Below are 15,745 nucleotides of genomic sequence, written 5' to 3' on the forward strand. Positions count from 1 at the left end.
TTTTCTGGGTCATCCTGCTTGTGTGCGTGTGTGTTGACCTCAGTGTTACGTAAGGAAAGGGCAGCAGCATGGGCTCCAAGAACCAAACTTGATGTGTAAGAGTTTGCTTGTGCATGAAGTTCTGCAGATAGAGTCAGCTTTTAAAGTAGCATACAGGCAGTTCTCGGGTTATGTCGCCTTCTCCATTTATTAAAAAAAAAAAAAAAAAAAAGTTCTGTCATTTCGGAACATGCACATATGTGCTTTGTTATCTTTTAATTTTTCTTACTGTTTCACTTCATTCCTGCTGTGTATGTGCTCCATGTGAGTGACACAGGTGCTTATGTAGGTGAGTTCCGGCTTACGGTAAAAATCGTGTTACATCACGCCACAGGAACGGGTCTCCCACGTAACCCGAGGACCTACTGTATACCAATTTCAAAATCCAAAATTTTAAACATTTCATTACCCCCGATATCATAGTCACATTAAACTCAGAATTGCCTTTTAATTGATTATACTGTTGGGTAAACTTTGTAAAAGTATTGTTACATGAAGTCTTACCCTCAGATAAGGACAGTGTATTTATGGAAAGTTTATACCATCCTTAGGAGTTGAACATAAGATTCTGATATCTCTTCTTGTAAAAAAAAAAAGAAACCATGTTTATTCCTCATGTACATTATCTCAGTTAGTCCTTACAACAGCCCTATGAGATAAGTAGAGCAATGTTCATCCTGTTTTTAGGGATGTGGAAATTAGAGAGATTAAGTGACTTGTCTGGGTCCCGTCAGTCAGCTAAGGGCCAGTCTCAAAAGGTCCGCTCACTCCTAGTGCTCTTCCAAACGCTGAGAGCCACTGAGTTCTTTGGAGAAATACAGCAGCAGTCAGTATGTGGACTGTGGTGCTGTGTGCTAGCCATGCTTTACAGTCTTGTGTGCAGTATTCAGTACCCTACGCACTAGGATTGATTTCCCTCATCCCTCTAACTCTCCCTCATCAGACCAAACCCTTTGGTTTTCTCCTGTTAAATGTGCTGCCTATCCTCAGGACTGACCCCCGAGGTCCGAGAGACAGCTCCGTTAGAGCACGGCAGCGCATAGTTAGCTGGAGACAAAGTCTCTGACGCCATAGCCTAGCTCTCCCTGACTAGCTGCGTCCTTGGGCGTATATAAAACAACTCTGCCGCTTCGTTTCTCCATATGAAACACGGGGAACGATGCCTCACACGTTTTATAAGGATTAAATCTCTGAAGCTCTGCATCACCAGTACCCTCTGTAGCAATGCTCTGCAATGGTAACTGCTACTCTTAATGGTGAGTTGCTGTGACATTAAGACATTTTTTATACATTTTACAGTCTTTTAAAAACTGAGCCCAGAAAGAATGCTATGTTGGGGTCTGTTCCTACTTCCCCAAAACAGCCTAGGTCAAGTAACCATGTAAAGTCCAATAAAAATACTACCCTCTACTCCAGCCGGTGTTGCTCAGTGGTTGAAAGCAGTAAAAACTAATTTTTTTTTTAGATAGTCTTGGTTGGGTTTTTGAAAATTTCAGATACAATGTTTATCATCTTCACCTGTTTTTCCTTTAGCTTTGATATATTTATCACTCCAGAAGGTATAAAATGGTGGAGAAAGACATGGATCCTCAAATTCATTATTGGTAGCTCAGAAGACATGGATCCTCAAATTCATTATTGGTAGCTCAGAAGAAAATAAAACTAAACCTTATTTTCTCTGAAATTGTTTCTACCTTGGATCCAAGAAAACAATTTTCCACTGGACGGTGTTATTAGAGTGTTATTACCAGTTCTGAATTTTCAGACTAATGAAGTTATCCTTCCTTCAAGGTCTTTTTATAGCCCTTCAAATACAAATTGGAATCTTTAATTTATAGGTAACTAGTTAAAGCTGCTAAAGTTAGATGAAAATGCCTCTCCTTTATGTTTCCCCTTTTAAATCCTACAGTACTTCTCACTGAAGCCACCACTTACAAAGTTTCAGAATCTTCATAACATTTCAGATAGCAGGGAGAGAAATTAAAGCGGATCAAATTCCTAGATCCACGTGTCCTCCTCAGCACCACTAGGTGGCAGTGGTTGGTAAAGGCTGGCCTGTGTGGTCACACTTAGCCAGTGAAGCCATCCCAGCTGCTGACAATGGCTTGGGAGTCTCACACTGTCTGTCAGACAGACATTCTGTGGAGCAGATGGCCAGTGGACCGCATGGGCCTGTCAGGCTTGAATTCATTGAGGAAACAAATGAGTGGGATGAAGCATAGTAACCTTCCCTGGTGAAAGAAGAATGTGGAGAGAGGACTTGCATCGTGCCACCTCTGAAGTGACAAATAGTATCATAAAAGATCTGTTCAAGGAATATTCCAAAAAGCTTCTGAATTCTTAGAGGAGTGCTCCTTTCATCTATCACTGATGGATCATTCATGTCGTGTTTTCTTAGCTAAAGAGGCACACAAACCCCCTGTGTTCGTCGAGAAGCTGCAGAACACCGGCGTTGCTGACGGGTACCCTGTGAGACTGGAATGCCGTGTCTTAGGAGTGCCACCACCTCAGATATTTTGGAAGAAAGAAAACGAATCCCTCACTCACAGCACTGACCGAGTGAGGTGAGACTACAGGATGAATTAATCTAATCCTAATGATATGTAGAAAACATGTTTCTTATAGCATGTAAATCTGTGTGGGAATCATGTTACAGATGACACCCAAAACAAAACAAAAAAATCACTGTGCTTAAGCCTTTAGAAAGAAGCTATAATGGTATGTGATGAAGCACATTCTAATTTAATCTCATGGTGATTTTTTTTTGTGTGTGTGTGTTTGTCTTTATACCTAAAAGAAAAGATGAATTATTTGCTGCAATGGTGATAGAAACTATTCAGTGGTTTGGTAAAGGCAGATCCTTAACTAGAAATTAAGTGTGCAGATTTATTCAACCTCCTGACGTCTGCTCTTCTCTCCCATTAACTTTAATGGGGCTGGCAGCCTCTCCAGAATAAGGATGACCCTATTATCGCCTGCTCACACCATTCTGTTTCTAATGACCTAATTAAAAATGATGCTTCGTGTTCAAAGCCACTTTTTACAAATTTGGAACCCTAATGGCCTTACCCTTTTCCCCAGCATGCACCAGGACAATCATGGCTACATCTGCCTGCTCATTCAGGGAGCCACAAAAGAAGATGCCGGGTGGTACACCGTGTCAGCCAAGAACGAAGCCGGGATCGTGTCCTGCACCGCCAGGCTGGACGTTTACAGTGAGTGCCACTCCATCTCATTGCATTTGCCCATTACACTGGGAAAACCAGGCGTCTGCACAGCGAATCACGTTACTGCTATTTAATCTTATAAGCTAGGGTTTTTCTGCCAAAAATTTCATATTGTTCTTTCTCTTTCTATTTATAGTTTCTCGACATTAATAGTGAACTACACCAGGAGAACAAACACCCAAGTATCATGCAGAAACTTTGCGTTATTAGCAAACTATGCATGTTGGCTAGTCAGTTGTGGCTTCCTTACCCAAGCAAACTTTAGGCATTAACCGTAGGCAAAGGCATAACCACATGTTTTTCACATGACGCTTGTTACTATGTTTTGCAAATGACTGCCTTTTTTTTTTTTTTTTTTAACATTTAATTATAATCCTATCACGATGTCTTATTGCACTCTGAGTGTGTGTACCATTGATCCTGGAATGCATACTTTTGTGGCTTAGTGCTTTTCTCATTAATATATCTTAAGCAGCTAAACAACAGATTTGTGATTTTGCATCCTAAATTTAAATAAAATAATTTTATTGAATTTACAAACTAGTCCAATAGCACTATGTGATCTATTGACAGAGAAAACCACTAGAAAATTTTAAGAACTTATCTCTTCTTAAATGAGAAATAACTCCGTGAGGTTTTTTAGGAAATGAGTAACCTCAACTTTCCCGACTGCCTAATTCCTTTCTATAGGTCACTGTTAAAAGATCCATCCAGAAGACCAAACTACTCTAATTATTGTGGCATTTATACATTATGAACTCTGAAAATTAAAAAAAGAGGAGGGAGGTAAATTAGAAAACTTATAGAGACTATCTCAAAGATTTATTTTCAAATCAAAATAAACTGCACTTGGTCTTTATTATCCAGCCATTATAATCCCAGTACCCAGTACAGACAGTAACTCTGGCAACCTATGAATAAAATGCAAAACGATTCTTAAATTTTAGGATTTCTACCAGTCTTCATAAGGAACATGTGCCTGGAGTATGTCAAAGACATGTATTTACTTGGGACATCTAAGGCTTTCTGGTAATCATGGTTAAAAACGCCTGTTTTTGTTTTTGTAGCCCAGTGGCATCAGCAGCCACAGAGCACCAAGCCAAAGAAAGTGCGCCCCTCAGCCAGTCGCTACGCAGCACTCTCGGACCAGGGACTAGACATCAAGGCAGCCTTCCAGCCTGACGCCAGCCCATCTCACCTGACACTGAACGCCGGCCTGGTGGAGAGTGAGGACCTGTAACCCGACAGTCTTGTTAAAGCTGAAACACTGAAACACCCTTGCCTTGACCAGCATATGCCTTTGTCACTATGTAAAAGGCAAAACCGTACCTTTGACTATAAGAAATAAAAGAAACCAAAATATTTTTTTTTTACTTGATATACCAAACGTAGAGTTTAAATAGGTGATGCTGATAGAAATGTACACATTGCACATTGAATTGCTGTGATTAAAGTGGTCTGAAATGCTAAAGGTAACCACAATTCGTATTATCCAAGAGCCTTTAAACACTAGCTTTAGGTGCTACACAACATGATAGTGTGCAATGCGGAACAGGAAGCAATTGTACCACGAAAATACTAAAATGATTCTAAAGTGGCAGTGTATCCAGACAGCTACAGTGAACCCAGTGCAATATGTAAGGATGGGAAAGAAAGAGGAAAAGAATCCAAGTCAATGCCTTGTCTTTGCAAACTGTTTTATATTAAATCATAAGGAGGGAATGACTTGCCTTAAATATAATACTGTCAAGTGTTTTCTAGTAAGGATAACACCTTAGTTCTTGACCTTTTTTATGTGTCTTATTTCCTTTCATGCTACCTAGGTAGAAAGCTTATTTACAAACCATATTAAATGGCTAATTTAAATATAAGTAATATAAAGTATTCTGAATAGAGCAGAAATATATTAGTCCATTCCAGGAAAGGCATCCAAACCACCCAAATAACCAAGGCATACAGCATTTGGAGGAACCAGGGGTTTGAAAGAAGTAAGGAGAGAAGAACAAAGGAAAAGGCTATCAACATACTACATTGTACTCATTTAGATAAAAGTAGAAGGGCAGGAGACATGTGCAAAGCCAGGTTTTCTTGAAAATTAATCTCACATGTAGATGAAAAATTCACAAGTCCGGGAATCTAGGGCCAGCTGGAAGTTGGAGCACCTGTGCTGTGGAAATGTAGTATGTCTGAGTTTGTGTAGTTGTTGATGATTTTAGATGTTTAGAGCAAGTTGACAATGGACTGAGACTGCAAGATTGGTGTTAAGAGAGACATTGCCTGTAGCATCTAGTCTAATTGAAGGAAATGGGAGACTTAGGAGAGACAAAAACAGGTTTGTGCCATAATGTATTTTTTTTTCCAACTGCATCAAGACATGGTGAATGGAAAAAGCAGTTCACATCCCTGCTCACACGAAACCTTGCTTTAAGAAGGTGCCGCACCGTTCTGAGGAGTTTGTAAAGGCATCTCAGCAAAGACTGATTTTTAAATGTATATGATTTTGCATCAGCTAGACTGAGATGACTCTGACCAGACTTGATGGTTTTAAGTCGGAACCAATAAACTTTAAAAAGAAGAAACAATAATTTGGCCTAATTTTATAAAACATGAGGTTTTAATGGTACTTTGCTATGAAAAGAAAACACTGTATTCCTTATGCAAAACACATATATCTTTCATTATTTATAATAAAAATGTTGAACTCTCTAAGCTCAGTTACTCAATTCAATACATAGTATTTTTTACAGTAATTTTTTACCTGTGTACCACCCCTTATATTTCATATTACTGCTTCACATGTACAGCTTTCAACTTCTTTGTAAGAACAGCAACCAAACAAGTTTGAAATGACTAATAGGCTTGAGCACCGGATGGCAGGTGTTCTATGCAGTGGTTCAAGCGTCTCTGGCCACACTTCTATGCATTACTAACATGGAATTTAAGATACTATACAAAGTCCCTCATGGACCTACCTATATTGTAGTACTATGACCTATGTCATATCTTACTTGCCAAATTTTTCTGAATGTGACTTTTTGCTAATATTCTGGGTTTGGGATTAAGTAGCATTATTCTGCCATCTTTTATGTTGTATTTATAAAAAAAAAATAGTACTATCATACTACTTTGGGTTGTTGTGCTGGTGTAATGTGGATTTAACATCAATAAATATTTAACAAATCATAGTTGCAATTTTGTGAAGCAAAATATTGGGTTGTTTTGGTTTTCTATTGCTGCTGTAACAAATTACTGCAAACCAAGGCTTAAAACAATACTCATTTCTTAGCTCACGGGTCTCTGGGTTAGAATTTCAGGCACGATATGTCTAGATTCTCTGCTCAGGCTCTTACAAGGCTAAAATAAATGTATCTACTAAATTGTTCTTATCTGGAGCTTAAGATCCTCTTTGCAGCTTAAGTTGTTGTGACAACTCAGTTCTTCACAGATGCAAGACATGAGTCTCACTGAGTCTGAAGACATGAGTCTCACTGAGTCTGTCGCTAAGGGCCACTCATCTCCTCCAACCACTCACTCACATTCCTTGCCAAACTCGGCAATGAGAACCTCCCTGAAGACAACACTCTTTGAATGTCTTGGCAACAGGGGCCCGAATACTTTCAAGGGAAGACCTGACGAGGTGAAGCCCATCGGATAATCCCTCCTAAAATCCCTGGATTTGGGATGTAAATATGTCCGCAAAATCACTTCAAAGCAAAGTGTGTTTGATTGCATAACTGAGAAACCACATTAGTTCATTGTGTATATGCATGCAAATAACATTGCTAAGCCCAGGTAGAAGTATTTTGTGACCACATAGCATATCTCCTCCCTTGGAAATTAAATATACAGCGTGTTGGCTCAAGATGTATGTAACGCAGGAAGATCCTGAACATACCTGCATAATAATCTCCTCTGAAAGAAACCCAGCACTATCTGAGTGAATCATATATATTGGAAAAAATGTTTTAAAATGCACTGACACATGAAGGAGAGGCTCAGGCACAATCTTGCCCAAAAACCCACCTCTACAAGCACCAAGCTTCTTGAAGAGTGAAGATATTTGAACCTACATTGAGCACCCGAACTGTTAAGACCTGCAAATGAAAGTGTCCCCAAAATGTATCCCCTCAAAATTCCATGGGGCTTGTGAGCACGGGACCCATGAGGCTACTGCAGTCAGAGAAACTGTTCTTAAAGGGTTCCCACACACAGACTCCCCCACCCTGCGGCCCAGCACAAAGACAACTGACTGAAAAGTGGCCAGTCTTTCTGGGAAAGAGGCCTATTTGCTTATTTTAAGGGGGCAGCCTGAAGGGTGGGCATCTAATACCCACATAGGGGCCTAGCTAATAGGGGCATCCTAAGAGGCAGGCATCTAATCAAACACTCTAAAAGCTGACTGCATCTCCAGAGACCTCAGGGGGCAGGTACTATCTTCACATGCTCCATCTGCTCATTCCAGGGTCACTGGTACCTCAGAAAAAGAGCTGTGCGCACATCTGAAGCAGCTGCCCAGAAGACACCACTTGTTCGCCTGGCTCTGGTGTCCGGCAGAGCTTATCTTTGTGGACCCCCTAGGACTGTAATGGAGAAAGAGTTCTCAACTAACTACCCCCAGCCACAGGTCATAGCATAGTCAGCAGACTGAAACATACCCAGTCTTTCTATGAAAGAGGACAATTAGCTTGTCTTCATAGCTAAGGGGCAGGCTTCTGGGGGCTGACCAAAATCCTCTCCGGAAATGGCGAGGCCAGCAGGCACTATTTGGTGCCCAACACTGCCCACCCCAGGCTCCTCTTGTCTCCTTGGAAGAAGCAAAAACTCCAGTTTTTGTGACTGCTGCCCAAAGGACACGTCCTTGAGACCATGGTCTTGATGGCCAGTGGGCTTTGTGTTCACGGGTTCAACTAGAGCAGTGGTGGGCTAACTTATTAGTCACAGAGCCAAATAGCAACAGCACAATGACTGAAATTTCTTTTGAGAGCCAAACTTTTTAAACTTAAACTTCTTCTAACACCACTTCTTCAAAATAGATTGCCCAGGCGGTGGCATTTTGTGGAAGAGCCACAATCAAGGGGCCAAAGAGCTGCATGAGGCTCACCAGCTGCAGTGTGCCAACCACGGAACTAGACAAAAGCCAACAAACAGGTTTTTACTGGCTATAACCCAAGGTTCAGTATGGAGGAAGAAGACAGAAACTTCTCCCAGTATTCCCCTCAAAGAGGCACATTCCCATACTTTAGAAACTGCTGTCTGAGAGTCTGGCTTCCAATCAGCCTGAATCTAGATGCTGACTGAGGTCTTATCCATTGGGACATTGACAGGTCTTGGCACACCTGCAGAAGGTACAGCAAACTCAGAATAAAATAGGCTATTTGGACAATGACAAAGGTTTGAGAAGCAACCAACAGCCTGTACAGGGCTGAATAATATGGCTCAGCTCCTACATGAGGCCACTCTTTCAAGACTGAGAGAGGTGACAATTTTACCTAATACTAGAAACATACTGAGCGTCAAGGAAAAAATGAATAAAGGAATCCACTCCATATAAAAGAAGGTAAGACCTAATGAAAGGGAGATAAGTGATTTAACTGATAAAGATTTCAAAAGAACAGTCATGAAGATGCTCAAGGAGTGTGGAGAAAAATACATCAGCAAAGTGAGAATTCCAACCAAGTGACATTACCAAATAGAAGTCACAGAGACGAAGAGTACAATAACTGACATGAAAAATGCAATAGAAGGTTTATACAGTGAACTGATGAAGTAGAAGGAGCAGCAAACTCATAGACAGTGGAGAAGAACTCATCCAGGAACAAAAAGAAAAATGCGTGAAACAGTAAAGATCGCTTAAAGGATTCAGAGGACATCAAGTGGACCAACATTTATTCCCATTATAAAAGTCACAACAGGAGAAGAGAAAATGGGGCAGAAAACATTTCAAAGTAATAATAGATGAGAATTTCCCTTTTCTGGGCAAGAAAACAGACATCCAGATGCAGGAGGCCCAGAGAGTTCCAAAACAGATGAACCTAGAGGCCCACACCTACACACATTAAAATGTAAAATGTCAAAAGTTGAGGACTAAAAGATAACCACTTAAAAAGGCAGTGTGAAAGGAAAAAGCTAAAAAAGAATAAAAATAAATGCAATAATTAAGGGATACACAAAATAAAAAGCTGTTAATTTTGACATCAAAAATATAAAGTGAGTGGGGGTGAATAAAAATGTAGTGTTAAAATGTGTTCACAGTAGCTGAAACCAATTTGGCTCAGTGGTAGAGCGTCGGTCTGCGGGCTGAAAGGTCCCAGGTTCGATTCCAGTCAAGGGCATGTACCTTGGTTGCAGGCACATCCCCAGTAGGGGGTGTGCAAGAGGCAGCTGGTCGATGATTCTCTCATTGACGTTTCTAGCTCTTTTTATCTCTCTCCCTTCCTCTCTGTAAAAAAATCAATAAAATATATTTTAGAAATAAAATGTGTACAGAGTTAAGTCGTTATCAACTGCAAAACAGACAAAAGTTTTTTTTACAACCCTTATGGTAATCACACACAAAAAAACAACACACACCTATAAAGATACACAAGATTTTAAAAAAGAGATCTAAGCATACAACCACAGATTAATTAGATCACAAAGGAAGAGAACAAAAGAAGAAGCAGCAAGGAATTATAAAACAGCCAAGAGACAATTAACAAAATGGCAGTAATTACATACTTATCAATAATTACCTTAAAGGTAAATTCTCTAATCAAAAGAGACAAAATGGCTTAATAATAAATTCTCTAAAAGACGCATCTATATGCTGTCTGGAAGACTCAGTTCAGATGTAAGGACACAAAAAGTAAAAATAAAGAAATGAAAAAAAGTATTCCATGCAAATTTAAACCAAAAGAAAGCTGGGATGACTATATTTATATCAGACAAAACACACTTTACCACAAAGACTAATAGGACAAAGAAAGTCATTATATGATTGATTATAATGGAGTCAATCCAATAAGAAAATGTATTATTTGTAAATATTATATTTATGCTCACAAATATGCAAATAGTGATAGACCTCAGGTCAGAAATACACAGCAATCCTCCTATATAATAAAAAGGTAATATGCTAATTGACCAAATGGCAGAATGGCCTGCTGGTCCCTATGACACTCAACACAGGAGCTGCCCCCTGGTGGTCAATGCACTCCCATAGGGTGTGCCACTCAGGCAGAAGCCAGTGAGCACAAGGGCAGTGGCAGGAGCCTCTCCTGCCTCCAAGGCAGCACTAAGGAGCAACAAGCTGAGCTGCAAGGAGCAGTGAGGTGGGAGATGGTAAGGAGCAAGGGCTCCCGGAATGCAAGAGGGATGTCTGGCTGCCGGAAACAAACCTAAGCCAGCAGGTGGACATCCCCCGAGGGATCCGTTCTGCAAGAGGGTGCAGGCCAGGCTGAGGAACCCCTCTCCTGGGGTGCACAAATTTTCGGGCATTGGGCCTCTAGTACAATAATAATAGGAAACTTTAATATTCCACTTTCAGCAATAAATAGATTATCCGAATAAAAAATTAATAAGGAAACATTGGCCTTGAACTACGTTAGACCAGATGGACTTAACAGACATTCAGTGAACATTCTATCCAAAAGCAACAGAACATACATTCTCAAGCACGCATGAAACAGTCCCCTGGATGGTTCATATGTTGGGTCACTAAATGAGTCACAAGTATTGCAAAAAGAATAAAATCATCTCAAGCATCTTTTTTTATCACATGATATGAAACTAGAAATCAATTATAAGAAAATTAGAAAAAGCTAAATATGTAGAGATTAAACAATATGCTTTTGAACAACCAATATGCCAAAGAAGACGTCAAAAAATGCCTTGAGACAAATGAAAATTAAAATACAACACACCAAAACTTTTTGAAAGCAGCAAAAGCAATTCTAAGAGGGAAATTGATAGTGATAAATGACTATATCAAGAAACAAGAAAATCTCAACCAACGTAAACTTACACCTCAAGGAACTAGAAGAACAACAACAAATGAAGACAAGGTTAATTAAAAGAAGGAAATAACAAAGATCAGAGCAGAAATAAAGTAGAGGTTTAAAAGTCCATAGAATACATCAATGAAACAAAGAGCTGTTTGTTTATTTTTTAAAGTTAAATAAAATAAAGATCAGTGAAGAGGGAGTCAAGATGGCAGCTGGCAGGACAGCAGTGCGGAAGAGTCTGAGTGAGTGAAAGAGTGAAAGGGGACTGTGTGGATGTGTGTGTTTGTGAATGTGTGCGTGACAGAACCTGCAGGAGACTCAGGGGCTGGTAGACCAGACTCTACTAGACGGGGAGCCTCTGCAAGCACTCCCGGGGCAGCCAGGTCTGGCACAGAAACCATGCCAACTTGAAGGGGAGAGCTGCTGTGACCAGGAGCCCAGGCTCATCACCACCCAGACTTGCCTCAGACACCATACCAGACCAATTAGTAGTAAGGAGATTGAATCAATAATCAAACACCTCTCAACAAAAAAAAAGTTCAGGACCAGATGGCATCATAGATGACGTCTACCAAACACTTAAAAATTTTCAAACCAATCCTTCTCAATCTTTTTCAAAAAAATAGAAAATTAGGGGACACTTCCAACTCATTTTATAAAGGTAGCATTATTCCGGTACCTGAAACCAGACAAGGACACCACAGAGAAGAAAATTACAAGCCAATATCCTTGAAGAACATGGATGCAAAAATCATCAACAAAATATTAGCAAATCCAATTCATCAATACATTAAAAGGATCATACACCGTGAGATTCAGTGGAATTTATTCCAGGAATACAAGGATGTTTCAACACCTACAAACCAATGGAATATATCATGTTAACAAAATGAAAGATAAAAATCCCATCATCTTAACAGATGCAGAAAAACCTTTTGTCAAAATTCAACATCCATTTGTGGCAAGAAAACTCTCGACAAAGTGAGTATAAAGGGAACATACCTCAATATAATGAAGACCATACACAACAAACCTATAGCTAACAACATACCAAACAGCAAAAAGCTGTAAGCTTTTCCTCTAAGATCAGGGACAAGGCAAACTTGTCCACTTCCATCACTTTTCTTATTAGAGCAATCAGACCAAAAACAAAAACACCATAAAATGTGCCCAGATTATAAAGGATGAATGAAACTGTCACCATTTGCAGATGTGATATTTTGCATATAAAACCCTAAAGATTCCACCACAGAATTATTGGAACTAATAAGTTCAGTGAAGTTTCAAGATACAAAATTAATACACAAAAATCAGTTGTTTTTCTATATACTAATAGCAAAATATCAGAAAGAAAAATTGAGAAAACAATTCCATTTACAATTATATCAAAAAGAATAAAATACCGCCGAAACTGGTTTGGCTCAGTGGATAGAGCGTCAGCTTGGGGACTGAAGGGTCCTGGGTTCGATTCCGGTCAAGGGCATGTACCTTGGTGGCGGGCATATCCCCAGTAGGGGGTGTGCAAGAGGCAGCTGATCGATTACTCTCTCTCATCGATGTTTCTAACTCTCTATCTCTCTCCCTCTCTGTACAAAGTCAATAAAATATATTTTTTTAAAAAAGAATAAAATACCTATAAATAAATTTAACCAAAAAAGGTAAAAGAAAACTATAAGACACTGATGAAAAAAATCAGAAGATACAAATAAATGAGAAGATATTCCATGCTTTCTATTGGATTGGAAGAATTAACACTGTTAAAATGTCCATAATACCCAAAGCAATTTAAAAAATTTAATGGCACTTTTCACAAAACTAGAGCAATCATTAAATGTGAATGAAATCACGAGACCCTAAACAGCCAAAGCAATTCTGCCATGATGGGCAGCATTTATGAAAGCCTAAATGCTGCCCACCATGGAACAGCAATGCCACATGGTTAGTCAGGGCTCAGTACAACAGAACCACAGGGAAAGGTATGATTAAAATGAGTCCGAGTCTGGGAAGCCATGGGAAAGTTGCATGGTGGCTTGCCAGTTCCCTAATAGCCTCAGGGCACATATATTTACTTCTAGCTGAACCCTTAACTAAGGGAAGTAAAGTGTCTGGTGTAAATAACGCAATCTACACAGCAGCACTGCTTTGAGAGCAAGCTTTCGCTCTGAGATATGCTCAGAGATAAAGATCAGAGTCAACATTCTGTGAATAAACCAGAAACCATACTGCTCATAACACATGTTTTAAATCAAGATGAATAGATGAAAACAGGACTTGAAATATAAAGCTCAGAAAGCACGTTAATAAAAGTGGAAAACACTAGAGTATAATACAGAAATGCTTCCAGTACTAGGAGGATTCCAGATACAATGTACCAGAAGCATGGCTACCAGGAATGGAAATAACATTTACTAAGCACCTACTATGTGCCAGGCATTAATACTAGTACACTGATACTATTTTATTTAATCCTTACAATTCTAGAATTGTTAGTCTCTCTTACAGATGAGAAAACAGGCACAAGGGATACAAGGAATGAGACTAAATCAGTCAATTAGTTTCAGATTGGGAACTTGAAACCAGGATTTTTCTGGCTCCAAAACCCGTATCTTTCCACTAACCTCACTGTAAAGATGTGAAACCCTCTACTGGGACCAGAGATTGAACATTTATGAAAGGACACTAAAAATTAGTAACAATCACCCTTTAGAAAGTGAGAGGTTAGTCAGTATAAAGGTTACACAAAATTTCAATGCAATTTCACAAACATGATTCTTGTAATATTCCTGGCAAGTGAAGAAGGTATTGATATTAAATACATGCACAGATAGTTAGATAAATAAGTTAATCAGCTAAAATAATTTAAAGATAAGGCGCAGAGTACTATCCCTTTCAGGAAGGAATGAATTGCCCCTTAACGATGTAGTCTGAGTATCACATTAGCACCGTTCACTTGAGGCCTTTGTCACCCAAAAACTTTCAGAAAACAAAACTACTACTAAACACTTCTATTTAGACTAAACTAAAAGTGATTTTATTTACTATTTTACACAATTTAGAAGTTTCTATTTAAAAGACTCATCAGTTTGGTTGTTTTTGCTAAATGTCATATTAGATGATATATGTATATGAACATGTTATTTCAAGATAATTAATTAAACTGTCATTGTGCTCCCTAGGGCAGAAGAGGGAAATTCTGATCTCCAATGCTGTGCCCTGAATTGTGTTCTCACCCAAAATTAACAAACCCACCAGTACCAATCTCCCTTTATATCAACTTTATTGAGGTATAATTCAGTCATTAAAGTGTATAATTTAATAAATTTTGAGGCAACTATCCTTTCTTAATTTTAGATTAGTTTGCATTTTCTAGAATTTTTATAAGTACAGTCACATAGTATATACTCAGAATTTGAGGCTGGCTTCTTTCACTGAGCTTAATTTGCAATTCACCCAAGTTATCAGTAATTGGTTCTTTATATTGCTGAGTAATATTTCATTGTATAGATATACTACTTTTTTGTTTACCCATTCTCTTATTCATGAGTATATGGATGCTTACAATTTTGGCTATCCTATCTAATAAAAGTAATATGAAGATTGGGCATCACTCCAACACACAAGATGGCTGCCCCTATGTTGTCAAAGATCCTGCCCCACTGTAGACACAAGATGACCACCACAGGATGGCCAGCAGGCGAGGACATTTGGAAGAAATCAGGCCTGCAAGGGAGGGAAGTTGTGGGCAATCAGGCCAGCAGGGAAGGGCAGTTGGGAGGAACCAGGCCTGCAAGGAAGGGAAGTTAAAGGGGACCAGGCCTGCAGGGGACAGCAGTTAGGGGTGACCAAGCTTGCAGAGGAGGGCAGTTAGAGGTGACCAGGCCTCCGGGGGAGGACAGTTAGGGGCAATCAGGCTGGCAGGGGAGCAGTTAGGCATCAATCAGGCTGGCATGGGAGTGGTTAGGAGTGACCAGGCTGGCAGGCAGAAGTGGTTAGGGGCAATCAGGAAGACAGGCAGGCAAGTAGTTGGAAGCCAGCAGTCCTGGATTGTGAGAGATGTCCAACTGCCCATTTAGGCCTGATCCTAGTAGGAGTCCCAGATTGGAGAGGGTGCAGGCTGGGCTGAGGGACACACCCTCCATACATAAATTTTGTTCATCGGGCTCTAGTTATAAAGTTGTGAAAAATAATATACAAATCTTTGTGTGGACATATGTTTGTAATTATTATGCAAAAATAACCAGGAGTAGATTGGCTGAGCTATATGATAGATACGTATTTAACTCTTAAAGATACTACTAAACACCTTTTTTAAGAGTTTTTAACAATTTACATTCTCATCAGCAGCATTTGTTGTTCCACATCCTCAACAATTGGTATAATCATTATTTTCTAACTAGAGGCCCAGAACACAAAATTGTGCACAAGTACAGTCCCTAGGACTAGCCTGAGATCAGGGCCACCAGGGCCATGTCTGATGCCCAGTGATGCCCAATGACT

At 39.6% G+C, this 15,745-nt stretch overlaps 2 protein-coding genes across 4 annotated transcripts in view; one reads left to right on the top strand and one right to left on the bottom strand.

Annotated features, from left to right (window-relative positions):
- Window positions 1-6,451, top strand: part of PALLD (palladin, cytoskeletal associated protein) — a 386,711-nt gene extending 380,260 nt beyond the window's left edge. For all 3 annotated transcript variants that reach the window (XM_084883726.1, XM_084883727.1, XM_084883728.1), the window contains 3 exons: window positions 2,438-2,603; window positions 3,121-3,254; window positions 4,334-6,451. In XM_084883726.1, coding sequence (XP_084739852.1) covers window positions 2,438-2,603; window positions 3,121-3,254; window positions 4,334-4,506 — 473 coding nt within the window. In that variant the 3' untranslated portion in view covers window positions 4,507-6,451. The remainder of the gene's footprint in view (window positions 1-2,437; window positions 2,604-3,120; window positions 3,255-4,333) is intronic.
- The window catches only part of CBR4 (carbonyl reductase 4), a 92,608-nt gene that overhangs the window by 53,333 nt on the left and 23,530 nt on the right, over window positions 1-15,745 (bottom strand). The gene's annotated exons all lie outside the window — the stretch shown is intronic.

Source organism: Pipistrellus hanaki, assembly GCF_964339955.1.
Source record: "Pipistrellus hanaki genome assembly, chromosome: 5".
NCBI lineage: Eukaryota > Metazoa > Chordata > Mammalia > Chiroptera > Vespertilionidae > Pipistrellus > Pipistrellus hanaki.